The 27,368-nt window shown below is 39.8% G+C and overlaps 1 protein-coding gene across 2 annotated transcripts; it reads right to left on the bottom strand.

The window, feature by feature from the left end:
- Positions 1-94: 94 nt before the first annotated feature.
- On the bottom strand, positions 95-26,532 carry tmem184a (transmembrane protein 184a). 2 transcript variants are annotated; one of them, XM_071517856.1, is made up of 9 exons: positions 26,114-26,532; positions 25,612-25,840; positions 19,575-19,740; positions 18,471-18,561; positions 14,984-15,059; positions 8,969-9,060; positions 7,231-7,400; positions 6,418-6,615; positions 95-4,113 (listed from the first exon to the last, which is right to left on the bottom strand). In XM_071517856.1, exons 2-9 carry the CDS (start codon positions 25,831-25,833, stop codon positions 3,878-3,880), a joined length of 1,251 nt encoding a protein of 416 aa, XP_071373957.1. In that variant the 5' UTR covers positions 25,834-25,840; positions 26,114-26,532; the 3' UTR covers positions 95-3,877. The 2 variants fall into 2 exon arrangements, with proteins under 2 accessions (XP_071373957.1, XP_071373958.1); XM_071517857.1 differs by lacking the exons at positions 25,612-25,840; positions 26,114-26,532 and adding an exon at positions 20,490-20,607.
- Between the last annotated feature and the right edge of the window lie 836 nt (positions 26,533-27,368).

Genomic DNA, 27,368 nt, shown 5'->3' on the forward strand with positions numbered 1-27,368 from the left:
TGGTGTGATCATGTAATCGTTCTTTGAAGTCTAATTATTTTGATGCTGACCTTTCTCAGCAAGATAGTTTATCCACATTTACCATGAGAAAACCATTCTCATAACTTTTTATTTTTTTTATTTTTTATTTTTTTTATTTATATCCCACGAATAGTTCTTCCCAGCACATAACATTTGTCTAATCCACACATTGGACTGTCAGTGTCTAGGTATATACAGTATACAGGCTGCAACTGGATTATCTATGCCTTACCCCAAAAAGTCAGCAAATGGCATTAGATTAACTGTTTATATGCCGGGAAATGAGTCTGTGTGCCGTATGTCTTTTACCTTTTACAACTCATAGTTCCATTGAAAAAAAGACAATACCAATAAAATGTTGCAGGTCAAATATCTATGCAAAGAAATTCAAAGTGATGTTCACAATTTACCCTGATCACACATTTCAAGGGTATTTTGCTGAAGTATATGCCAAATGTTTCTTTCTATCATGGAATTCTACGTACTTGTATACATATTGAAAACAATTTCCATACAAGAGCACATTGGATTAATGTGATCAGGTTTAAAAATGGCAGTTATTAGCCTAATGTTGTGCTAGGGAAGCGATAAGTCCGGTTTTAATACCATGGCTGTGGCCTTTTGGGTTACTCTGGTGGAAGTGTTCATGGGAACATTTCATATAGAATTAGAGTAACATAGCTCTTATAATGGAGCACTAACCTGCATGTAAACCTAGTCAGTTATTGTAGTAATACAGAATAAGTGTTGTGGATTCAAATATAGACAGACTTGATGTTTTTTTTCTAAAGATGCCAATTTCACTATGATGGAAAGGCTTGATTTAGTAGACAGTTTGAAATGATGATGATGATGGTAACGCTTTTGTAACAGCTAAGAAACCTTACCTGAAAAAACTTCCAAAGCTGCTAAAGACTGTCCGCCCAGACCTTTTTATCTATTATGTTTAAGGACTGTACCAAGCCTGAGTGTAGATTGAGGCAGAGGAATATACAAATCTATTTTACGCATCGTTTACATGATAATCCATTTCTCAGCACACTAAGTTATACAACATTCATTCTTCTGACAAACTTTCCAAAGCATTACAGTGACCTCTTGTGGTAAAGTTTCACAACAAAATGCTGTAAAATGAGGCATCTTCGTCTTTTAGCACTTATTACTGTAAGGCATTTGGATCTGAGGTGAGCGCTTTTTAGCAGCTCAGCTTTAAAAATTTAATACTCCGATCATACACAAATGTAAGAATACATATTTCTGTACCATGCCATAATAAAAGACAAACCTCACTCCAGGTGAATTAAGTACTCTGTTGTTTATCCTCCGTCCGGTGGTATAACCTGACCTGGTAAAGGTCCGTTCATGGTATCAAACATTAGTTCAGTCCATCTTAAGAATGATCTGCAAAGGATTTTTCAGTGCCAGATGTAATAGACAGTTTCTCCAGGCCTTTTTTGGTAAAATAAACTTAAGCAGCACTAAATTTATCAAATTGTTTTTAAGGGAGCATCATATGGTGAAGATTGTCTCTGGTGTTGGTGTTAGATGATGAAAAGTGTTGTTAGTAAATCAGGCCTGAATAACTGTGTTCCCACATAATGACTGATGTTTGTCTATACATAGGACGCTGTAGTGAAAATGTTTAAGATACCATTGGCTATTTTATATTTTCTTATGAACAATAACAATGCAAGTGTATAGAAATTTGGTTGCTAGTATATATTGAGTGGGTATTCATTCATTGTTTTATTGTATGTATCCTATATTAGGCCTTAAAGGTTAAGCGATCTCTTCCTGAAAACATGTATTTGTGTAAGTAAGCTTTCAGAAACAAGCTTTGCCAGTCCTAAAAGCTATTTACCATTAGCCATATGCAGAAAGTCAGTCGTAGTATTGTAGATGGAACAGATTTGCCAATAAATTCAGTAAAAGTATACAGACCACAGTGATGACTCTGGGTGTCAACTTTCAAGAACGGACTCTATGGTTGTGGGTGAAAGAATAAAGGGTCAAATATACTGAATGTTAGTTCCATAGCAGCAGTTTGTATCTGTTAAGTTATATGATGGACTTTAAAGAGAAATGTTTTAGTCTCATGGCAACATATTGAGGCATAATGAATAGCTTACAGCCAATGGTGACTGTTAATGAGGACAGTAATAAGGCAGCATAAACTGAATATGTACCCTTCACAACTTGTCATTACTCTGCTCGTATATATTTTATATTTATTTCATTGATTTTTGTGTAATTTTATTTTCAACATCTAAATTATTTTATTTACATTCATTTATTTACATGTTTTCTCAATGAACTACCCTCATGTACAAATAAAATCTGTATTTGTTTCTGTACTGATTGAAAATAAGGTAAATTATTCCTATAAATAGGTCTGCTGTGTCTGTTTTTGTACTTTCAAATAAAGCTTTTTTCTCATTAAAAAGTGTTGCTACATAAGCAAAAAATATCCACAGTTTTAATTTACATGAGTGCAAAACAGGACTACTAAGACACACATGCAATATTGTAATATATTTTGAATGATCACTTTGTACCCGACTAAGGATTTCTCTGCTTTCCCAGAAAGACAGCTATCATTGGCACAAGAGGGTATCAAAACTATGTCACATATAAACACAGACTGCTATAATAATCATCTAGCTCAGTAGCTGCATGTCTCCCATGTGACATAAACAGAAGAAACTATCCAAAGTCTCCTACTCTTGGTATTTTTTCCTCTTCCCACACATATTTATAAGCCAGCAGACATTAGCTTGGTTGGACTACTCCTAAACTAAACAGATTATACACATTTACATTTGCAACTCATAAACTGAACATGTGCAATAAGATTAGAGATGTTTTACAATAAAATAATAGAACATATTTGACACCACAATTTAGAATGAAACCAATCATATAATAATCAGTGGAAGGAGTTGCAACATCTAATAATAATGTGAACATCTCAAACAAAAAAAAAAGGCTCTGCCAAAAGTATTTACAATAGTGCAGAAGCTGCAAAAGAACTTATTTTGTTAATGTTTGTTGCTGCTGTCTAGTTGCACTGAATTACACTCGTATGCATGCTGAGAGAATTAATGAGAATACTACAACTCTCCATTTGGTAGGAGACAGGTTTATCCAATTTGTCCATGCTATGTGAGATACCAAGGATTTCAAAGCGCTACAGTCTGCAGTTTGAAGTGCCTGCTCCAAAACCAGTGTGTCTTTGAAAGAATCCTTCCATTTCGTCAGGAAACCACGCAGAGGAATGCTCAGCAAATACTTCAAACAAGCAGATGCAAGAGACGGTCCATGAAGTGTCATTCCCAGCCATCGCCGACTTCCCCGCTTCCCTCCCGGAGTCACATATTAATCACCTCCTCTTTGAAACTGACATGAATCAGAGAGAGCACACTTCAGATGGCCAGAGAGAGCACTGACACGACAGAACTGAAACAGAATCGGGATCAGGGGCATCAGACCTTGATTTTAAAAAAAGAAAAAAAAAGAAAGGAAGAAAAATTGCATAGCTCCGGACTTCTCTGATACAGTTAAAGTGACATGCCATTTTCCTGTGATTACTACTGGAGAGGTGGAGACAGATCAGCTCATCGCACACTGAGTGAATAAATGTTAAAATAATAATAATTAATTCCATCCACCTCTTTGGCGCTTGAATTATTCATTAAAACAGGAGGGAAGTACGCAGTTCATCTTATATACTGAGATAATGAAAATTAAGCACTTGAACTGAATCCAGCTTTGTGGGATCTGCAGATACAGCTGTTTCCCTAGGGGTGGTGGGGTTAGATTGGGGGGGGGGGGTGGAGGTGGGGTTGAGGGAGTTGGCCTAGAACTCATCATCAGAGGTGATCAGCATGATTTTGTCGGACTTCCGGGAGCCCTTGTTGCTGCTGCCCGGGCCGGCTTTCCCGTTCTGGCTGGGCTGGACCACCTCCTGCGTGGACTGCTGGGTATACTGCTGGTAGGCCGGGGAGAAGTTGTGGATGGCATCCTGAACCATGTCTCCCGGGTTTATGGTCTCCTTCAGGCCGCTGGAGATGCTCTGCATGGGGGCGATGTTGTCTGCAGGAACAACAGGGACAGGGCCAATAGATCAGGTCACATGCTTCATTTTTAATTCTACTTGTTTTATACTGTTGTATCCATGCGTATGTATTTCATTCACACTTTTGTTTGTTTGAGTTTGTCTTTAGTCTTTTGATATGTAAGAGTCATTGTTTACTGTACAAATGTGACTTATCTTATTCATATTTCTGTTTGTCTTTCATGCTGTGGCCCATGACAAAGTGGTCCTAATTTTTGTTTTTATTGTATCCTGGTTTTAAACTTTGTGCATATGTTTTGGATGTATAATGTGTTTTTGTGGGAGCCCAGGAAGAATAGCTGACACCTTTGTGCACAGCTAATGGGGATCCTTATCAATAAACAAATAAACAGGGACAGTGGCAGCCTAATGGTTAGACAATCGAATGGCTGCGAAAGTTGCCAGATCCAAATCCCCAAACCGGTAGGGATAATCTGACCGGCTGAACTGGACACGCATATGGGGAAGCGAATGAGGGAATGAAAAGTGCAAACTGTGTGTAAAATAAGTATTTGCTGAAGGAGTGGGCTGTTTCAGAGAGTTAGCATTAGTTAGAGTATGCTGAATTTAAAATGAATGATTTAGTATAGGCAAATGTTTCTCAAACATGAGTATAAGGAAAATACCAGTACATGCTGCATATTGTTTTCAGGATTTGAGTTTACAGTAGCAGATTAAGAGAGTATCCGCTGTGACACATTATAATAGCAATATTAACCAATAACTGGAAATTACAAAACCCAACGGATCCCTAAACAGGCGTCACAGTTTTGGCTTCATTATGATTTGAATGTAGTATATGGAAATTGTCATGTTAATGTGTTGATATTTTTCACATGCTGTAGGCTGCAGTGTATATTCGGTTAATAAACTGTTAGGATTGCATATACTGAACAGAATTCAGTCACAGCAACCGCCTTCTCTGTTGGTCCCTCGGCGCCCAGCTGAGAGCCGGGGTGCATTTGCCCCAATACTAAAAGGGTGTTCAACACAAAAAAAAAAAAAAAACACAAAAAACAGAGAGCCGGCAAACATCTGCAGCCTGTGTTTCAGGGTCAGTGGCAGTGCTGTCTGGGTCGGCTTATGGAGGTGGCAGAGCGGGGGTGGGGGGGCGGTACAGGCAGTTAAGCATGGTCCCCTGAGCTTCTCCCTGCAGCTCGCCCGCTCCACAGGGCCTGGGCTGAGGAATGGAAGCCTGGAGGTGTGGCAACCTCTGCAGTCGCCACAGGCACACATTAACACCCGAGGGCTGGGGTGCAATGCAACCACTGTTCTAATCTTGGTGCCAGGAAGCACAGTGTTAGGTAATAGGGAGGACAGACCTTAGTGAGAATCACTCAGGTTCAGGAGGAGTAAGGGCATGAAACAAATCACTGCTTAACAGCTTCTTTTCAATCAAGAGAAAAACCTACCAGAGACCAATAATTTCTTGAAAAATTATATTTTCCCCAAGAAAAGATTAAAAATGAAATTTGCTGTCAAATGAATTTACATTATTATTATACTTTAGCTGGATAGCAATTATATCCAGATGAATAATGCATTATTTTTCCTTATGGGCATGAAGAATGGGTAAAGTGGAAAATCAATGAGTTTGTCATTACCTTTGATCTGGATTAAAAGAATGTCATATCGAGTTGATATGGAAATGTTTCACCCTTTATCAGCACTTGGTGGTTTCTAGCCTTTCTGCATGTTATGCAGCTCAAGGCTACAGTGGGATTCCTATAGCAGGGAAAAATGGCGACATGATTGATGTCACTGCAGAAGGCTTTTCCCTTGGTTTCCATTTGTCTTCGACTTGCCAACAGCATTGACGTCAAAGGGGTACCTCTTGCTCCCCGCTAGTTGCTATACTGAGGCTGTGAATTCCTCTTCATCCGCCTCCACTTTGCTGCGCTAGCAAGTGTCCTGTGAAACATGAGTAACGATGTACAGTATACCCTCAGGCCGATGGCAACCTCTGCTGACCGCAAGCCTGACTGACACACCGTTCACCACAGCTCTACATTTGAAAGAGCGCACTGGTGAAAACGCACATTCCAGGTTGCATTTCATGGCTGAAATAGGGTAATACAATTCAAAATGCAAAATATAACTTTAAAGTCAGCTTGACTGTTGGTTAAATAGTTTGGTTTTGTCAGCCTTTATTCTGTGGAGGAGAAGGGCAATTAGCCTTGGAATATGTCAACATATTTTCAAGGCAGGGGATGAGGGAGGGAAAGTGGTAATGATCCTGTCAACAGCGTGTGCTTCCTCTCTCCGCAGGCTACAGTGCTTACCTGGAATTTCATTTTTTTTCTCCTGATAGACGGTGCAGGTGAAGGCATATCGGAGGGCGATGGCAGCAAAGAACATCTCGATGCAGATGATGAAGTTCTGCCAGCCTGCCGCCACTGTGCCGGCGCCAACCTCCTGGCCGTCGATGAACAGCGCGTTAGGAATGACCCCGCAGCGCTCCAGGATGGCCAGCACCATTCCTAACAAGGACACACACAGGCATAGATGTGAAGCAGCCTGCACAGTTTAGAAATATAGCAGAGAGGAGGCGAGTGAGTGATCCTGGTTCAGTGTGTTGTCTGTAGATACGGTGCCATGCCTCCTAGGCTAACTGTGAGGATGTGAGTGAGTGAGTGAGTGAGTTTAAAGGTCCATGAGTTGCTTCAAGGGATGTGAGATATGTTTTTCTCACGATGCAATACGATATGCGATATGGGGTTCACGATACGAAAGTTTAGTGACAACAAAGTCTGACTGGGCAGACTTATGTTTATTTCTGAGACAAATCTTTCTAGCAATGGCATTGGCTTGCTAGAATGTAAACAACAATCTAAAAATGTCATTACAAAGTGCAAATAATATGATTTTGATGGAGAGGCCCGCAATACGTATTGTCACATTTTTGTATTGCGATATATTGAATTTCGATATATCGTCCCATCGTTAGTTGCTTCACATCTAAAAAGCAGCAATATCTCACTAAAAGAAACCAACAAGAAACATCAACTGCCTTGCTAAAAAACTACTTTAAAATTGTGATTCCATCATCAGAGATAATATGTACTGGTACAAAGTAGGTAAAGGGGCAGACTTGCCTTGCCAGAAGGATAAGAAGATGACAGACTTGATGGTGAGGAATTTGAGCACCGGTTCATACGGCCTCAGCAGGTCACTTGTTGCAAAGAAGAAGAGGAAGAGGGCGTAGAGGGCCAGGCTGACTGAGATGTTGTAGATGATGGTGATGTAGAGGTATCCTCCATTCACACTGCACAAGACAACAGGGACAGTGCGAGTAAGGACAGCCACATTGGTACATATTTGGTAAATTTACAACCATAACATTTTATCATGACTCTCTGTCTGAGCTTTATTCTTATAAGAGTGAAAAGCCTGAATGAAGTTTTTGCACAGCGACAAATTATTGATGTTTTGGCTCCATTTCACTTATTACTTAAAATGACACAATGGCATGAGATTGAAAAGCAGACTGTCAGCTTAAATTAAATTTGATGGTATTTTCAGCCATATCACATAAGCAGTTTAAGAATAACAGTGTTTTTTTTTGCAGACGGTCCCCTTATTTCAGAATACAGCCCATGAACATCGGCAGATTCTTCTATATTTCATTGTCAGACTCCCTTTCCTTCCCTCTTTGCATTCAAGAGCGTCTCTCTGAGGACTCAGCTGTGACTACACTAATTACTCCCATGAAGTATGGGGAACATGGTTGGCTAAATGAGTATAAGTAAACAATCTGCGAATTATCATGCCCCTGCTACAGAGCTTAAAGATAGACACGAAAAACATGTAATGGTTATTTCTTCCCTACCAATTTTCCTGTTGAACTCTATGGAGAAAATAAGCAGGGAGAAGCAACAATTAAAGTTATTCATGTCTATCTTTAAGCTCTGCAGTAAGAGGGTGATGATTTGAAGCTGATTGGAAACTTCAGTCTCAGGCCCTCATTGAACTCTGTACTTCTTCTGAGTAGTTTAGAAACAAGTATAGTCACAGCTGAGTCCTCAGAGAGGCGCGCTGAAGTGAGAGGCAGAAAAGAGCACCTGAAAATAAGTCAGAAAGAGTTTATCAGTTGCACACTTCAGAGCTTTTGAGAACACACTAAAGGCAACTTTATTGAATGTATTACCCTCTCGACGACATACTGTTGACACCCTGAAATGGAGGAAGGATGAACAAAAAAGGGCTGTACTTCTTTAATGGCTCGTCTGATATGGCTGAAAACACCCTAAAATTAAATCTGAAAGTCTGCAATTTAACCTCATAGTCTTTGTGTCACTTCACATCCAAAGTAATAACAGCATGAAACCAAAATAATGTGTCAACCCCCCCCCCCCGATACTACTGTGCGTCACTCAAAGTAACACACAGTAAGAATTAAAAGGACTTCATTCCAAAACACCACATACATTTGGGGAAAAATTGCAACCTCGAGTTCCTTAGTTAATATTTCAAAAACACAGATTTTTCTATATTATAGCAATAATACCCAGGAGGGTATTCTTCACTGTGAGATGCAGTAGAGTACCTGTATATACTCACACACACACACACACACACACACACACACACACACACACACACACACACACAAAGGGTAGTTTCAGCCCATTAGTGTCATTTTAGAATGAAACTCTTTAATTTTTAACATTTTTACTGTGCCTGTTGTAAAGATGTGATACGACTGTCTCTATTTGTAAATTGATTCCATGTGTTCCATGTGCACAGAAACTGCAAACAAGCCTCCCAGCAATGAGATGCTACGCAGATGATGCATGAAGAATGAAATGAAATGGAAAGAGAGGTGCTGCTCACTTAAAATCTCCATCATGATATTTGCCAAAGGCCTGCAGGATGATGGTGATGACTGCCATGATGGGTTTGACAACACAGAACTGAAGAGTCGCCTGGAGAACACAATGCAATTCAGAGTGAGACAGCCAATCAGCACGGACAGTGTGTCATGAAGAAGGACTCTGGCATCCTCTTTATACATCTAATCAGATGCAAAAGACCCATTTCATCTCTCTGACTGACATCACAAGTATTCAGGTTTGTACTGTTTGTTGGTATAATCTTACCCCCTTCACACCCCCTCAGCCTAACCAGTGGTTAAATCTCACCCCCACACTTATGGCCATGTTTTGTTTTTGCCGCTGTCTTCTTCTTTTCTTGTGTAGCCTTGACTCCGTTTTTGTCTTGGTTGTGAAGCACTTTGTAAACTTAAAAGTGCCAAACAAGTACAGCCATTATTATTCAGTGCTTCACATAATTCTGTGACCAAATGGAATGTTTTGACATCCGTGTCTTGTCTTGACAGCTTTGAGGCCTTAATTAAAAGAATTGGGTCTCAAGGTAAACAGGACGTGTCTTTTCTTAAAAGTTGTCTTTACTTCACGCCCGGAATGCAAATCATTTGATCCTGATGTCTTAACGCCGACATGGATGGGGACTGGCTTGGGTGAAACAGGCGATGTAGGGGGCATAGTCCTGCATGCAGTATCGGAGCGGAGCAGACAGGTGTCCTCTGTGTTATGCATTGAAGCCTGAACCAACCAATTTGACAGAGGCTGCTCTAAACTCCCATCACTGTGGCAGCACTTGAAAGCAATAGACCAGGGATGCTCGACTCGATTAGCCTGAGGGCCACTGGCAGGGGTCTGTGGTGTGGCTGACGAAATGACATTAATAATGTTGATAAAAGGAAAATGATTTACATTACTGATAGACAGTTTTCTTTTGTTTTGGAGCTTTTAGTGCTGTCAGTCTTTGCCCTGTGCCTGTTCTGGTGCCACGTTGCTTCTATTAATTTGGATGCAAGACTATTCTCTAAGCAAATTGAAGGAAACTATCAGTAGCAACTATCATTCCCCCTTCTGTCTTACATGCTTGGTATTCAAAAGACAATTTGCATTCATATTGTCAGTGGATTAATATTCCACCTCTGCTTGGTAGCTGCCTCACACCAATTTACACTCAGTAACTACTTTGTGTAGCGACTGAACCTGTTAATAACCTGGACCTGTTATTTATTTATTTTTAATACCAAGCTACATGTTAAGTAAATCTCCGTCAGCATACATTAAACTACGTAAAATCATAACAGCAGTATCATAATGCAGTAAATGTGCAGAAATTCTATGTTCATAATTCATAACACATTTCTGAAACAATATTAGGCCACCTTGACATGAATGACAGCTCCACGTCATTGCAAACTTGAACAACAAAGGATTATGAGAAATCAGGGCAATGTGCATATTAATTACATTTGTCACATCTGTTTTTTGCTGACAACCTTTGAACATTTGCAGTGAGTTATGGTATAGTACAGAACAGTGAGGACTCATCTTTGATAACAAAGCAATAAAAAAAGGTTAGGGAAGTAGATAGAGGTAGAAGCCAGTAGTCATAAAGCAAGTGCTCTACAAGTAATGGCTGATCAAGTTATTTGTATACCATTATTCTATATAATCATAAACTAAACAAATTAAAAATATGTTGTATTGATTGCATATAATAATTAAAGTAAGGCAACTTTTACCTTGAAAGTATTCTTTTTTTCCCCAAACCAAATAGAAATGTGGCTGAAATAACTGAACACCTATTTATATTATACAAGTTTAAGAGTTGAGATCTTCAAGAACTTGCTCTGGGTAAGCTAGCTGACCGTTGGCAACTTAACTGTCAGGCCAGGTGTCAGAAATCACTCTGAAGGACTGCTATTTGGTATAAGCTTAGAAAATTTCAGCACTGAACTCTGACTGCCATAAACCTTTATCTACCAACTGCAGGAAAGCCGTGCTTTTTCAGTGACTTCCCAGTTTTCTTCATGACTAAATAAGGCAATTATAGATAAAATAATGATATTATGGCAGTTGGCAATAACAATAATATCTACGACTGCAAAATATATTGTACCATTCCACTTGACACACCACAATATTCTTTCAGTGATGATTGCCAGGGTCACGAAGACAAGCTGTTATCTATTGAATAGGAAGCTCTTTCAGTGTGTGGCAACGGCCATCGATTACAAATGTTTCAGCCAATACCTCAACACAAAGGAAGCATTTGTAACCGATGGCCAGATTGTGTTGTTGTAGTTGATGTTTTCTGTGTTCTTTTTGTTGCCCATGAACCTCGCTAACCAATCACAGAACATGAAGAGAAAGGATGTCGCCGCATGCAGAGAGACCATCTATTCCTTTGATAACTTCTCCTCTTTTGAGTCACTGAGCTTCCTAATTTATGGTAAGACGTCTCTACTGTGTGTGTTCTGGCATACAGACCTCCAAAGCCAAAACAGTGAATTCATTCATGATTTCTCAGAACTCATGGATGAGGAGTAGAGGAAATACAGTTTTGATTGCACAGCTGGTTTTGCATTATTTATGCAGTAGTGTTAAATATTGTTGTTTACTTAAGTTAAATGGCGCTCTCTCTCTCTTTCTCTCTCTGATGGGCATGACTAATGCAAAACCAACACTGCAATCAAACCATACCCCCCCCCCCCCCCACCACCACTAACTCTATCTCTGCTCAAATTCTCAGAGGCCTTTTTGACAATGCCTCTGCTCAACATCAAGAAGCTTGCTGATCATTTTAATATCACCTGCTTGTGCATCCTTTCCACTGTTGCTCCCTTTAAGGAAAAAAAAATTAAGAAAAATACCCCTGCCATGGCTAACTGATAACACTCGGGCAGTAAAGAGAGAATGCAGAAAAGCCAAACATAAGTGAAGGCTGATACAATGCAAATGTCCTACAATATTATGAAGGACTTAAAATGCTGAAATATCAGAAAGTGGTTAAGGATGCAAGAGCGGCTTATTTCTCTAACCTTATCTCCAAGAACCACCGTAACTCCAAGGTGCTTTTCAATATCATTGATTCAGCTGTTAACCTCTCTTCTAATCACTGCACTAACGCCTCTCCAGAAAAGTGTGAAGAATTTGTAATGTTCTTTACCAAAAAACTAGAACATATTAGACTCCAGATCTTACCCTCCTATCCGATACCATTAGTAATTTGGCTGCGATGAGCTGTTTTGATGCCATTTCTCCTCTGGTCCTGGAGGAGCCAGTGTCTCACATGAGGTCATCTACCTGCCCCTTTGATGTTGTATCATATTTATTATCCATTACTCCATCTATTATCATTCGTTCTCTGGCCACTGGGGTTTTTCTTTCTAGTTTAAACATGCAGTGATTCAACCTCTTCTCAAGAAATCTCATCTTGACCACTTGGCTCCTGCAAACTCAACGCCCATCTCCAAACCAACCCAACCTCTCAACCCAATTAATATCTTTCATGTCAGTAAAAACAATATCTTTGAGGATTTATAATTTGGTTTTTGAATATCCAAAATCACAGAGACTGCTCTCCTCAACTCTGATAATATTTTAGCGGCAGATGCCAGGGAATGTTTGATTTTCATTCTTTTAGATCTCAGTACATCCTTAGATGCAGCAGACCATACCATTTTATCAGATTGCTTGAGAAACTGGGTTGGTCAAAACTCTTCAATGGTTCAACTCCTACCTTTTCTGTCACATTACACAACACATCCTTGTCCTCAGAAGATTATATGTGGGGTCCCACAAGGTTAAATTCTGGGCCCCATCTTATTCTCCATTTACATGCTTCCATTTGGGCGTATCATCCACAAAGTTTTCACTGTAATTCTGACGACACACAGTTTTATCTGCCTGTAAAACCTCAGTCTAGCCACTCTCAAAAACTGCCAACGTGGAACTCTTTTTATAAACTTGCAATTAACTGAAATCTTGCTATTGCTCTCATTATGCTATAGTACTAATATGGTTTCTGAACAGACCCTAACAAGAGAGCAGTCGATTGTCCTTGACTCTTATTTCATGGCACACTTAACAGTTGCTGCTGCAATGTTCAGTGAACATTTAAGCATAGAGATCTTTTATTTTGTGTAGATTTCATATTGTATATTAGTATTATCTTTATGCTAATACTAGTGTTACATGTCTGGAGGCATTTCTGTTCTGCTGAGCGGGCCTCAACTGAGCCAGGAGCCTGAGTCTCCCTGTCGTTATAGCTGACAGTTCATTAATATGACTGTTTGTTCCTTTTATCTTAAATCACATGGTTTTGACATTTTGACAAACATCTTTCAAAACCAAGACTTGCCAATTCTTGTCCAAGTAAAAAACAATATTATGTATTTCTTTTGTTCTTTTGTTTTTCTTTCTTTTCTCTCAAAGTAATACCTTAAGATTGGATGTGTTACTCTAATGCAAGTTAAATTATTATTTAGCTGCTTCTCACTATTTCTCACTGTCATAAATTGTACCTCTACTGTTCACATTTTTGCTCTGGTACTTTTTTTTGGAGGCTTGAAAAAAACCTCCCCTGTAACAAAAAGTCAAAATAATTTGACTAGGATCAAATAAACTGAATGGTGAATTTGTCAATGTGACTGGCAGGATTCAGCATTTACAGCCAGGTTGGACAGGTATGCTCAGGATTTGAGTTTATTTTGTTAAAAACAGTACAATGGCCAGTGTAATGTTTTTGCCAGCTGCTGTACATGACAGTTTTTCCAATCAAAGTGATTCCTGTTTATATTTAAGTTTTTTGATTACTTCTTGTCAATAGCCAATACTATTATTAAGTATGTGACAGTTTGCTTTGTTTGTGAGAGCGAGTTTTTGAGACCATGCAGCACATCTAGACGTCTGTCATGATAGAAATTCAAATTTCACACATGCCCCAATTCAACAGAATTACCAATCCCATTGTTGAATAGTTTGCCATTTCTGTCTTTCAGAGCAATTCCAGACAAAATCACTGATTTTCTGTAGAATATTGATGACATATAACAAATAACTCACTATTTTATGTAGTGATCAATGTAATGGTGTGCTTCAGCAATCCATTTAGGATAAATTAACCTGTGTGACAGCAATCAGTGCTCATTTTGGGTCCCATTTATATCAGTCAGATAGCTGTCTCCAAACAGCATTTTAGTGAACCAAACAGCATAAGAGTTGACCAGTGAAACTATTATAATAACTTTTGAAGTGGTGGATTTATTGATGTTTGAAATTTGCTTTTTTCAATGAATGACAATGAGGATGACCTATGACAAAAAGACAGTCTAACTCACAATGTCGCACGTACATGTTATACACTTCAGCAGCACAGACCGCACCCACTGTAATTTGCTCCATGGAGACGGCCACACCTCCCTGTGGGTGTTTGTACCCCACTATGGAAATGCCATGCTCTTTGGAAATCTTATGTATTGATATCTTCAGCCCTCTCACGTAGAGAAACATCTTCAAAAACGCCACCAGAAAGAACAGCAAGGTTTTGCTTTGAAAACACTTCAAGTAGGAGTCCTGTCAAAGCATGCCGAGTGTTTATCACTTGCTGTTTAAAAAAAAAGTTCATTTCACCCTCTATTCTGTTTTGAAAACATACCCCTCAATTCCAATTTCCATCACTGTTAGACTGGGAGCTTGTGCAGCATCCCAAGATACTGGGAGGGGAGCTCTGAACTGACAGCTCATATCATCTCTGTGTTTATTACCAAGCTGGATTCACCTGGCCTAAATTGCTTTTGTTTTCCTTTGTTAACCAGTGGATGTTATCCTCTCAAAAGTAGACAGCCAATTATAACTTCTGTCATTTGTAAACGGCATGGTAATCTGTACGAAAAGGGTAACTTATACATGATGTAGTATTTTCTTTTCAAAATCTCAGTTTGGTGTATCCATATCTTCAATATGTGTAAATTTATTGCAGTGGTCAAAGGGAGTGAGTTGAGATAAGGGGATGACTGAAGCTCACCTGTTTACAGAATCTTAAAAAGCCAATGGAGTAACTCATTCCAACCAGGCAGCAGGTACCATACAGGCAACTTGACCTGTGAAGAAAACAGAATATCAAGTGCTAGAGAACAAATGTCTTGGCTGTGTTAGATATTGAGAATTACAATGCAGAATTTGAGAAACAGAACAAAGAAACACTATATTTCTAGCATCAGACAGCTGAAGCGGGCTTAAAGCATGCAATGCATATAGAGAGCATATTGTTCATGCGAACCCTCCTACATGACAATATCCCAAAAGGGAGTTCTGTAGTGCTATACATCAGCTGACAGTGAAAGACCAGCTGCTTAGAGACTGCACGCTCTACACAGTTATTAAAATTCCAGATGCATATACAATGAATTGTCTTCTGATACTTTTGCCTTGGGGAATTTGCAGTATTAAAGGGATATAAAGGGAAATGAGCATCCTCCTGTCTTTTAATGAGGTCTATAGAAAAGCACTTATGTAACATGTGTAGTATGTCTAAGCGTCATATGAGACAGTGGTATTAGGGGAGATTATCTCAACGGTTTTGGGCTAAAAAAATAACAACATCAACAACAAACTGGACTGGTCTGAGGCTCTGTACAAGAAAGGGCAGAGTAGACGTTGAGGTATTCAATGTACATAACAGACTACTAAACAGTCAGTGGCGGTCAGTGCACTGTTTTTTTGCGGTGGTGTATGGAGAGCCATTTCATTCAAAACCACGCCCAAACTGCACACCACCTATCCAGTTATCCAGTCATCCTGCGCTGCCACCCAGTGGACATCGCGCGCGACCCAGCCGTGTAGTGCGCGATGTCCAATTCGACATTGCGCGCTACCCAGCTGGACAGTGCCGATTGGACAGAAATTCAATCGCCTCTCTTAAAATGGGAGTAGAGCGAGAAAGGCCAAAACAAACTTTGGAAATAAGATAAAATCTAAGGCGAAGGAAATTGGTATTATTAATATTAATGTGTGCCCTCCAGTCTGTTGGTCAGTTGTACCATCATGGCTAATTCCAGAACCTGAAGTTGATCTATGCATACTGAATAATAACAAAAGAAAGAAATCAGGAGATATAGTCAAGGAAGTTAAGTCTCATCTGCAACAAGAATGGAGTTAATATTTACAGATTTATACAGATGGATCAAAGGATCCAGAGAGTGGGAAAGTGGCATTTGGAGTAACCATTCCTGAATTAAGAATTAAAAACAGACATAGAATTTCAGATCAGATGTCAGTATTCACAGCAGAGGTGCTGGCAATATTATGGGCACTTTGGTGGGTAGAGGACAATAAACCAGACAACTCAGTCATATGCAGTGATTCAGCAGCAGCTTTAACTACAATAAGACAAGTCAAATCCAAGTCCAGACCTGATATATTGACAGAGATTTATCAAACATTATACAGAATTCACAAGGCAGATTGTTTTTTATCTTTTGAAGTAATGGTGCAATGGTGACTGGATAACTGGATAGGTGGTGTGCATTTTGGGTGGGGTTTTGAATGAAATGGCTCTCCATAGTTGTGTGCTGCGGAGGCGGGGGAGGCAGGCAGAATAAACAAACTGGTGAGAAAGACTGTCTGTGTTGTGGGGCCGAGCATGGACAGCCTGAGGCAGCGGCAGAGGGGGGGATGAGGACTAAACTGAACCCCATCCTAGATAACACCTCCTAACCCTCTCAATGGTGAGCTGATGCAGCTACAGAGCACCTCCAGCCTCCGGCTCAGCACCCCAAGGTACACAGACCACTTTAGGTGTTCTTCTATACCACCAGCCATCAGACTGTACAACACTCCATGCCTCACCAGCCTCAAGCTCATGTATAGACTAATCTATACATTGCACAGTTTCTGATCAGCACATATTTCTGTATATTCCTGTACACCCTATGTATATGAGTCAGCACTGCACCAGAGCACATTATCAGTTTTCTGTACATACGGTGCCCCCATATGAACCACTAGTATGCACCTATCTAAATCTGGACATATTTTACATGTTATCTACATCTGTAAATATGTATGATTAGGTGAATTGTTTTTTTACAATGCTCGTCTGCATTTTCACCCTCCTGTATACATGCTGTAAATTCACCTACTGCAGTATTATGATTTTAAATGTATTATTCATTATTTTTTTCACTTATCTCACATTGCCTTTGTTTCACATCTCTGGTGTATAAACATTCTAGTGTCTAAACTGTCGACTGCAATATGTTTCAATGTCCTCTCATTTCCTATATTCTCATTTATATTATTTTTCTTGTGCTGTATCCCATTGTTGCTGACAAAGTCCTAATTTCACAATGGTGATCATTAAAGTTCCATCTTATCTTAAAATTACATAAATTGTTTTCTTGGTCACATTCTCGTTGTAAGGGAAACTAAGCACATTCAAAACAGATTGATGCTACATGTCACATCTTCACATTGAAGGTCCCATTTACCGTACAGTGTTTGTACTGGCTAGGTAAAGTTTGAATGATTCAAATGACTCAAGGTTGGCCAATGCAAAAAGAGGTTGTTTAGGGCAGTGAACACTGAAACGTGTCACCAACAGAACTGCTCCCATTCATCGCCCATGTTTTCATCCAAATTTTTTAAGATCTATACTTTGATTGGCAGACCTACAGTATGTATATCCAAGTTAATTCAGTTTAATAAAAAAAAATGCCTTGGGTGGAATTTTTACTAGAGACTATGGCTGTCAAGACTTATTTGATGGACATGTGGAGTTTTTTACCAGTATAAGGAAAAAAAACACAACCTTTATGATAATCCTGGTGTAGTGAGGATACAACAGCAAAGCAGAGCAGTGGACTATCCTATTAGTCGTAAAGTCTATTGCCTTCTCTCTCCTCTGGCCAGTGTTGAGCACAGTGCCGCAGCCTGTCTGGCTCAAAGTCAGTGTTTCCACCGTCTTAAGAACCTGGCAAAAAGCTGACCGGCCTGCGGCTGAGTCAGCCTCGACTCTCAACCTGGACAGACCGGGCCAAGGCCGGTCACAAGCTCCCTGTTAAAGGATTAACTGTCACTGATTCTACATGAAACCTGTCCTTTATATTGTGGAGAAGTTGCATTCAGTTTTGACAGAATAAGCAGGGAGAAGAATAACAATGCAAGTATCATTTATCTCCCATCAGTTTCGCTGTTCTCTCACTCTGGTGCTGAAACTAAATGATAATTCAGAGCTCGTTATTGTCTTTGCTCATTATTGTAAAATCCTGCTGTTCTTTGACCAGCTAGAAAAGCAATGAAGACGCAACCTAAGCCATACCATGACTGCCCCAGCCGGGCTATACAGAAGCTAATGGAGACGAGGCATGTGTGATATACTGAATTCAACTCATTTGATATTTACATTATGTGAAAAACAGCAGGAGGCTTCTCTGAAACCGCCGCACTGTGGCGACCCTTCAAGGCTACTTATAGGCGTCAGCTGTATGGAGGATTGGAATAACAGCACTCACTGTATGGGCTTCCCGCGGATCTCCGACATGATTGCGCTCTCTCCTCCGAGATACTCAAAGGACAGGCTCAGGAAATTGTAAATGACAAACGCTGCAACGTAAGGAGACAAGAGTTACTCCAGTCCATCATATACCATGTATGTGTCGGGGCATGATTTAAACCGTAAAATAATTTCACATCTCCTTCAAATATAATTTCATTAACAAGTCACATCATTTTGGAGGAAAAAAAGTTCCATTATTGATAGAAAATAATTAGTCCTACATTTTTGAACAATAAATGTTTCAGTCCTTACATTAAGAAGCTTCCAATGGTTCTGTGTCGTGGAAATCCCTTCCTAATCCTTTGTTGCTATTTAAGGAGGGATTAAATAAAGCTAATGCAGATGGTGTCCACTCAAGAGAAGGTTCATTATGCCTTAGCTGTGGCCACTGGTGGTTTTCCACAGTCTCCCTGCTTTCTGATGCACTGCACTATCAATCAGCCACAAAATTGGCCTGCAAACTGGAAACTAATCTACTGAATAATGTATTTTCTACTTTTTTCTTCCTCCAATTACATGTAATCCATTTCGCATATGATTCACCTCTGCCATTGGTGAAGTGCTTTGGTCTTATAGTTATATTTCAGCACATAGAGTTATACAAAGGCAATTTCAACAAAAAAAAAAATCTACAGAAAATGAATACATTCAAGGAAAGAATGGCTGCCAGAAAACTTCCATTACATGTGAATGAAAAGTACACCTCAATTAAATAGAAAAAAAATAAGTTTTGAAATAAATGTCCTCAAATACATACTGCAGTTTCCTTTCATCTGCAAAGGCACCTAGAAACCACTAAGCCAAAAAAATGGAAGCTACTAAAGTTACACCTCCTGGAAATAAGACACCTGAAACAATAACGTCGGCCCACATGGGAACAATGGCAGGTGAGAAAAACTTGTTTGGTCAGTTCCTTTTAGCTTCCATCCTGGCAACCATCAGACACTCGGGGGCAGGGGGTTTCACTTGTCTCATAACCTAGAAACACATCTAAAGCCACGGCTGCCTACAAAGGGAGCATCAGGGAGAGAATGCAGAAGGGCGGGGTCGTGATACTGACCTTCATAGCAGTCTCGGACAGAGTCAAAGTACACGTAGTACTGATCGTTGCTGATGAAGAGCAGGCTGAGCCAAGAGTCAAAGGCATAAACCGGCACGATGAAAAGGATGCGGATGATGTAGCGCTGCTCATTGGGGACAGTGTAGGATCGAAGGTGCGTGAAGATCTGCAATGAAAGCACAAACAAAGCATATGAAAAAATGCCAAAAACCCGGCAGTGACCAGAGAAATGCAAAATGTCAATTTCAGCCCCAAGGTCAACTTTAATAAGTTTTCCCTGATCCTGGTGAGCAGTGATACAGATCACAGCTTCAAATAAAAGGTTTATGAATTAGAATAACTCTTTTGGAAACTTCTTCACCCTTTAACCTGCACACAATTTGTATGGTAATCCCATAGAAAATTATAGACACATGAAAAAAACAAAATTATACATTGTTATGGCAAATCTGCCCTGCTTTATAATGACAAAAAAAACATGACAGAATCTAGAGGTTTTACACAGGTAAACGTCAATTTTCAAAAACACGTAACTCAATGCAACATGTTTGTAATACTAGAGAAGGGAGGTGGCCAAAACACATTTTTGTAAAATATCCAACGACAATAACATGAAAATCATTTCATAAACGGTTTTGTTATTTGTAGGGCTAGGTTTGGGTTGGCTCCACTTCCTGGCTTTTGGCCTGTCTTTGGGTATGTGTCTCTCAACAAAAACAATAACCCAGTTTATCAAACACCCTTGGTAAAAGAAAAAAAAAAACAGTAACACACATAAATCAGTCGTTTCCCATAGCAATGAGGCCGAAGTGACATCAACCGCACAGGTGAGCTGAAATATGTAATCAACATGCCATGGCAATAATACACCATTCAAACTACCGACAGGCTGATAGCAGACAAACATTTTCTGACCTGGATATTTTTTATGCCTCCATTTGATCTTGCATCGACTGCTGTGATGGTACAAATGCATTCTTGCATCAACCATAAAGATCTGAAACAAGTTTAGGGTAGCGCGACGGGGCTTGACTAGAATAAAGAACAGACATCATGCAACTCCCACTTTACTACCTTACATTAGTTTCCAGTCGGGAGCATTTAGAGCATATTGTAAGACATTACTGACTACTTTTCCAGCATTACACGGATTGCAGCTGCAGCTTCTATTATGGAGCGTTTAACTTCCTATGTACAGAAGAGAGGAGACTCTAAGATCTGCAGATAAAGCTTTTTTTTGACTCTACTGATAAAGCTCTCGAATGACGTTTAGCTTTCCGACAAGGCTTTGGAATGGCCAAGAAAAACAAAAGAAGGCTCTTGCTGATTTGACAGTCAAAAGTCTTCATATCCAGGAGCCACACCCAGACGAACCTTACAAATGATCAATAACATTTTTAAATCAGTCCTAAAATGCACAATGCAGCGAGGTAGGGGTTGGCAAGCGAATACGGCAGGGAATGATCAGTATGACAGTGGAGCGAGATATGTTTCCAATTGATGTGGCAAAGTGGGAGTATGTATAGTAATGTATTGTTCCATGGAGACACCCCAGATAATGCTGGTAGACAGGATCACAGTTTGCCTAATGTAACAGAGAAGGGTAAGAAATGAACCGATATAAGTTGTTGGTATCTGCATATATTAAGGGTTGAAAGCGGTCAAATTGCAGTCTGCCTCAATGATACAGCATCTATATGTGAAGAGCAACTGTAAAGATGCAATCAAGTGCTGCTCACACCTCTTTGTTTTGACACTCGCTGTTCCACCCAGGCTGAAAGAACAAAGTGATCAACACAATCAGGAATCCTGGGAGAGAAAAGGGAAAACTAGCTTTGTGCTAGTTGCATGCTTGTCAGCTGCGAGTTTCCTGGCAAGTAATTAAATATTTAAGCATTATCTGTGACAGACACAGATACAGACAACATCTCTAATCTTTCAGCAACATTTTTCATTGAGACGACAAAGGGTTTGGAGTAGAAATATGTTGCATGTCGTTCGATTGCTTTCTTCCAAATCTAACCAGACAAAGCCTTTTTTGACCAGTAACTATCAGTAACTATCTGTTCAAGAAACAGAAATTAAAGACATCGCTTCCATATTCAAGTGCTTAGCTCATCAGATCAGTCAACTCTCTCTATGCAACGCTACCCATGATTCCTTACAAACAAGTACATGGAATAAAGATTACGTCTCTTCATTTTTTTAAAATCATGAAATAAAACAAATAAAATCAAACAGCAAACGACTATTATCAAAAGACATTGTACATTGTCATAGTTGTACACTACCATCTTAATACACCATGGAAGCGATTCCTCTACAGAAAGAGACAAATATAAGTCTTGATCATCCTTCACTGTACAGCACTATGGGATGCCATTTCACTGATAATATATAATGTTCCAGTAGTCAATCTACACCATTTGCCAGCCAGTAAGAGTTACTAGAGGTTCAGGCACAAGCATTAAAATGATCAACAGTGCCATCAGCTAGGCCCTGAAGCTTGCTATCTCAATCAGTTCCCAAATGTGCAGTCTACAATGGCTTATTCAAAATCCTACATCACAAACATATTTTTCCTGAGACGGGTATGAATTCAGACTTGAAACCATGCATTTTGTAGTAGGTCAGTTTAAGAGCTTTTCACTGTGCTAAGAGGAGAAATAGAATGTGAGAATATTTTGAAGCTCCCCGTCTTTAAAAGTATTCCTGGGCTTAGACAAATTGTATAGTTGTTATGGTTTGACTGATTTCTGCGCTTATTTGCCTAATAATAAAAGACGTTCATCAAAAGAAGTGAACAAGGTGGGATATTTTGACAATAGCTGCAGAAAGATGGTTTGGTGTTGTGCATAGGCTGTCCTGAGGAAATACTGCGTATGAATTAACAAAACGCCAATTTATCCTTATACGCTGTAATTCAGGAATAGCTTTGAATTATTTGAGGGGATGTGGATTTGTGTATTTAACTGAGATTTCAGTCTGGTACTGTAGAGCTGGAGAAATCCAATCCACATCAAAAAGGAAAAGCAGACTTCAAAGACTTTACATTGCAAGTTATAGTGAATGTCGGATCTCAACTGCAATGTGTCAAAATAATCACAAAATGTTGTCCATACTGTGCAGCCCTAATCAGTTCTGTGCAGGGCTTTATAGTCAATTCTATTATTAATGCGTTTGTTTTGAGACCAAAGCAATCAATGAATTCACTGGTAGCCTTTGTTAGTCTACAAGTAGTTGATTCAAGTTTGAGTTGTCAAATACAACACTAACTAATTGAATGTAGTTTATTTGTCTTGCATATTGAAATGGGGTCTCATTTAGATAACTGTATTCCTAACACACACACACACCCCATCCATCCTATCACTAGGTACAGCAATCTCTTTTATAATCTATGACTGTCTGTAAAACCATGGAGGCCATCAAGCCATGTGGGAAACAAATGTGTATTCTTGTCCCTCTCTTGTGCATCCATTTTGAATTCAGGCTGTAACACCAAAAAGTGTGGAAAAAAGGGGGGTCATGGGGATTCAATACTTCCTACAGACACTGCAGGTAGGCTGTCAGCGGTGTAGCATTTCCTTTATGTAAGCCAGTGCAAGGGCATGAAGTGATTTGTATGTAATGAGAGATACTTAATTCAGTACAGTACGTTCAAAGGAGCCAATATGAGGCTGAAAGAACCGGAGTGATCTAATTGGAATCGTCTAATTGTAAAGTGATGAAGCCAAACAGCAGCTTCTTAGCATCATTAAATGAGGCAAAGTTCCTCACTTCAGCAACTTTCAGAGGAATGGAAAAGTGCTGTCTGAGTCATATTTTTCATACAGATATTAATTGGTAGGTCTGGGTCCAAGATAGCTTGGTGATGCTTAACAAACTGTGACTAGAGCGCAATCTCTCTAGAGTGGTGATGCCTATAGCGTGCATGTGTAGAGCGCATGGATTTGTAGGGTTGAGGCTGTTTCAAAATAGAAAATGCAGAATATATTGTGAATGAATAGAACTTGAAATACACTCCTTCTTAGAAACTACAAGTTCATAATCTAGTAATATACCTTTCCCCTGCAGTAACCATTGGGTATGAAAATCTTAAGACCATAGGTTGGTATTGCTCAACTTCAGGTCCACTCTACTGGACACATGCAGATTGATTAAATGCCCATTAGAGGCTGCACATTAAGCCTCACCACTGTGAGGGTGGGGGTGTGATGTATTTGGCCATCTTGAGTTGTGAACTGAAGTAGACTGCAGACTGATGTCCTCCATTTTGCTTGAAAGGCTAGAAAAAAAAACCTATGGCCTCCCTGACTCCATGATGCTGACCTGACAGTAATACAGAGTTGCATCTCTGGATAATGGCTTCAAGCCCAAGTCCAGCCCAGACCAATTTCAGCATGTCTATAATACCAGCCAATCATTCTGCCTTGAGCAGTGCAGTGAGAGGCAAAAACATGAGAGAGCCATGTGCAAAACATGACACTGCCATACAAAAATAAGGATGGGCTGCTGCTCTTAATCCCAATTGCTTTTAAATTGCACAGGGACCCATAAGCCCACCAAGAAAACCGAGCCTCACTCCACCGATTACCAGTCAGACAAGTACTGGCTACTTACAGCAAAGAGGATATAAGGTCATTGTCTATCTGTGTTTAGTATTCAGAATGTGCGTATAAGAGTCTATAGCCAATCTTCTGGAGCAAAGTCAGATGAAACACCAGCAGCATTCCAAAACCGCTCCTGCAGACCATTTTATTCTCCCTCTGCACTAGATGGGCTCGCCTGGTGCAAACCTGCTTCGTGCGACTTCGCCCCATGGCTACGCTTGTTATTTATCTGTTCAATTAAAATTCTTAATGACAAGCATTTGAGCAATGACTCTGTGCTGTATTAGAAAGTCAGAAACCAATCCCTGCAGGCTGTCAAATCACAAACGCCTAAACAAAGAGAGTAAATTTGGCCCACAGCGCAAGACGTGTTGATGTAACATGATGATGATGTAACAGAGTTTGTATGCAGGTATCCAATTAATAACAATTGTTTAATTAAGCTGTGCAGAGAATGCACAAACACATTACAAAGAGACAGACAGCTCTGACCATGTACAAGCAACTTATACCACACAAAAGGATTCCTTATGACCGTCCTGCCAATCCAGCCAGAGAATATTAGACAGAAGCATATTCAGCACAACGGCTTATCGATTCTTCAGCTAAATATGAGAATCACTCCCACTGCTGAGCAAGATTAAACGCATAGCAAACCGTCTCCCTTTGAAAACAGGTTCCTAATCCTTTATAACGCCATAAAAGTGATCTCAATATCAATTGATTTCCCCGCTGGTAGCATACTGCGCCCTACTGCATTCTCTGCAATTGATAAAACCATAATGATAAGCTATCATGCGCACACAGTGGGTCGCACACCCACACAACAGGAAATACTCATTTACGGCTGCACTGGCAGAGGTGGGCCTGTACTACCTGGGTAAAGGTGGCTTCTGCAGAGCCATTATGTTCTGACCATCCTGTGTCACACAGAGAGAGACTGCTTGCTGTGTTGTTTTCCTCCTACTTTAATCAGCTAAAGCACTTGTGCCATTTTAATCTGATCGTCGCAGTCAGGGGAAAAAAGCAAGCAAGACACTCTCACAGTGCCATGGGATAGTGTCATCCTAAGGAAGAAGCAACGATACCTGGTAACAAACAAACAAAAATCTTTGGTTTATAATTGTGTCACCTATTGTGGTTTGTCCTGAGACACTGAATTCACCACACTGTTGTGCGTGAAAGGCATTATTGATCTGAGAAATAGTTTATGTCCTCTGGTAAGGGTGGAGCGACTATCCAACTATCTCTTATTACACATTTGCATTCGATTATACTGACTGAGTAAAGCTTGAGGCTGCCTGTCTTACTGACTAGCACTATTTGATGCAGTGATTGCTTTCTTGGGGCACGTGGGCATTTAAAAAAAAGAAAAGAAAAAAAAAAGAGGCTAGGTTAGATTTTTGTAAAATGACACAACTCACCTGATGGCAAGTTATAAGCAAGGCGGACCAGACAAATATCCCCGAGAGGGCCTGAGCAGCCAGTGTGTTTAAAAACATCTGGTCCTCTATGATTGACCCGTTCCTTGTTCGAATAATGGTCATATTGGAGATGTCTGACTTGTCTGGGAGAATTGGTGCAGCCAGGTGAACAATAGAATCATTCTGGGCTGTTGAGTCCATGTCCTCCAAAGAAATGTTCATCTGAAACCTTTAGAAAACACAAAAAAAGTAAATGTAGGGCCCACAGCTATGTAAAAAGAGAGAACATTTCCCCTGTAATGTAACTGAATGATAGATTCAGCACAATCACTTCACCCACTTTCATATCAGCAATAGAATTTTTATTATAGCTGTTTCATTATTAGAAAAAAAGGCAATAATAATTAAGTCCATGGAAATATAGTTGGTTAGGCACTATCCTAAAATAGTTCGTCACATGTTCACGTCACAAGTCCTTTTTTACCTTTAAGACAAAGCTCACCTTGTCCCTGTGAAGACGCGACCAGCTTTATCCCAACAGATTTATAGCAACGATCAGGTGAAAGAAAAGGCCCACAAACCAGCCCCGGCTTGACCAGAAATAAGCTACAGGCTTAATATAAAAAATAATCTCGCCTTTTAAAATAGCCTATCGTCGGTTTTTGCGGCCATTAACAAATGGCCTGTCAAGTGCAACAACGGCGAGTTCAATAGCCTGGAGTACTTCCTTGTCCGAGACAGGTAATTTATAAAGGTCGAAGTCCACGCAGTCGGCCGGTGAGCAGGTCCAAAGCAGAACTATATCCCAAACATTTAAAATATTATGGTAAGGTATACACTATACTTGATTCTGCGAAACCACCGACAAGACAGTCTTTCGCTATAAACGACGGGAGCTTGAATTTATCCTTGAGCGGAAAGTTGTTGTATGGGCAGCAGATAAACAGGTTGGGCACAGGTGAATGGGTCATGTGACCACAACTCGGCGTAAGTCGTCATCACGTCGCCGATAAACTGCCATGACAGACGCATCTCAGGCAAATCTATTCATGCTTGGCTCGGGCAACCTCCTTGGAGCTTAACTACTTATGAAGCCGCTGTTAGCAAAGTTTTGGCCCTTGTGACTAGTTTACATACATCTTAAAATGCATTAACGCATGTGATCCATTAATTTATTCTTACTGCTAAATCTCTCATATATTACATTTTATTTGCACACAAGAAACCTTCCACAAAACTCACAAAAGTTTAAGATCATAAAGTAGTATACTACATCTAAAATAAAACATAAAACCAAGAACATAATGTTATAGGCCTACTAATATATATAATTATACTATATACCTATCAAAAAGGGACTTAAATGGGTAGACGACTGCCAGTCTCATGTCTTCATGCAGTCCAGACTTGAGACTGTTCAGAGGTTTATCTGTAGACCTGCTGTAAAGCTGTGCTGCTTCTCATGGGTGATAAAAAATGTGCAGTATAATTGCAACCAAACCACTGCTTTGCTGTGAATAAGACTTTAAATCAATGCTGAACTGCACTGGACGCTAGTGTAATGAGACTATAATTGTTAAATAAAACATAAAGAGCTCAGCCAGATTAGAAAAGGCCTTGCCAAATTTTACAGTTTGATAGGCATTAGGATACTAAGTGACTGTGATTTTGTCATGCTTACAAAGTTAAACTCCAAACTATTTTTCAATGAGGCTGGGTAGAGTTGCAGTTTTTAGAGATGGGCAAAAAGACATCAA

This window comes from Centroberyx affinis, unplaced genomic scaffold (assembly GCF_046629955.1).
Source record: "Centroberyx affinis isolate AG114_WGS23_722 - 3 ecotype Tasmania unplaced genomic scaffold, CSIRO-AGI_Caff_v1 ptg000532l_1, whole genome shotgun sequence".
Classification (NCBI taxonomy): Eukaryota; Metazoa; Chordata; class Actinopteri; order Beryciformes; family Berycidae; genus Centroberyx; species Centroberyx affinis.

What these genes read in the sequence shown, in the direction of transcription:
- tmem184a (XM_071517856.1), bottom strand. Translation starts at nt 25,833, where the DNA reads ATGAACATTTCTTTGGAGGACATGGACTCAACAGCCCAGAATGATTCT. An exon ending in TGCTTATAACTTGCCATCAG is followed by an intron (nt 19,741 to 25,611) that starts GTGAGTTGTGTC and finishes CTTTCATTGCAG; the next exon opens with ATCTTCACGCACCTTCGATC. An exon ending in TGTCCGAGACTGCTATGAAG is followed by an intron (nt 18,562 to 19,574) that starts GTCAGTATCACG and finishes CTTACGTTGCAG; the next exon opens with CGTTTGTCATTTACAATTTC.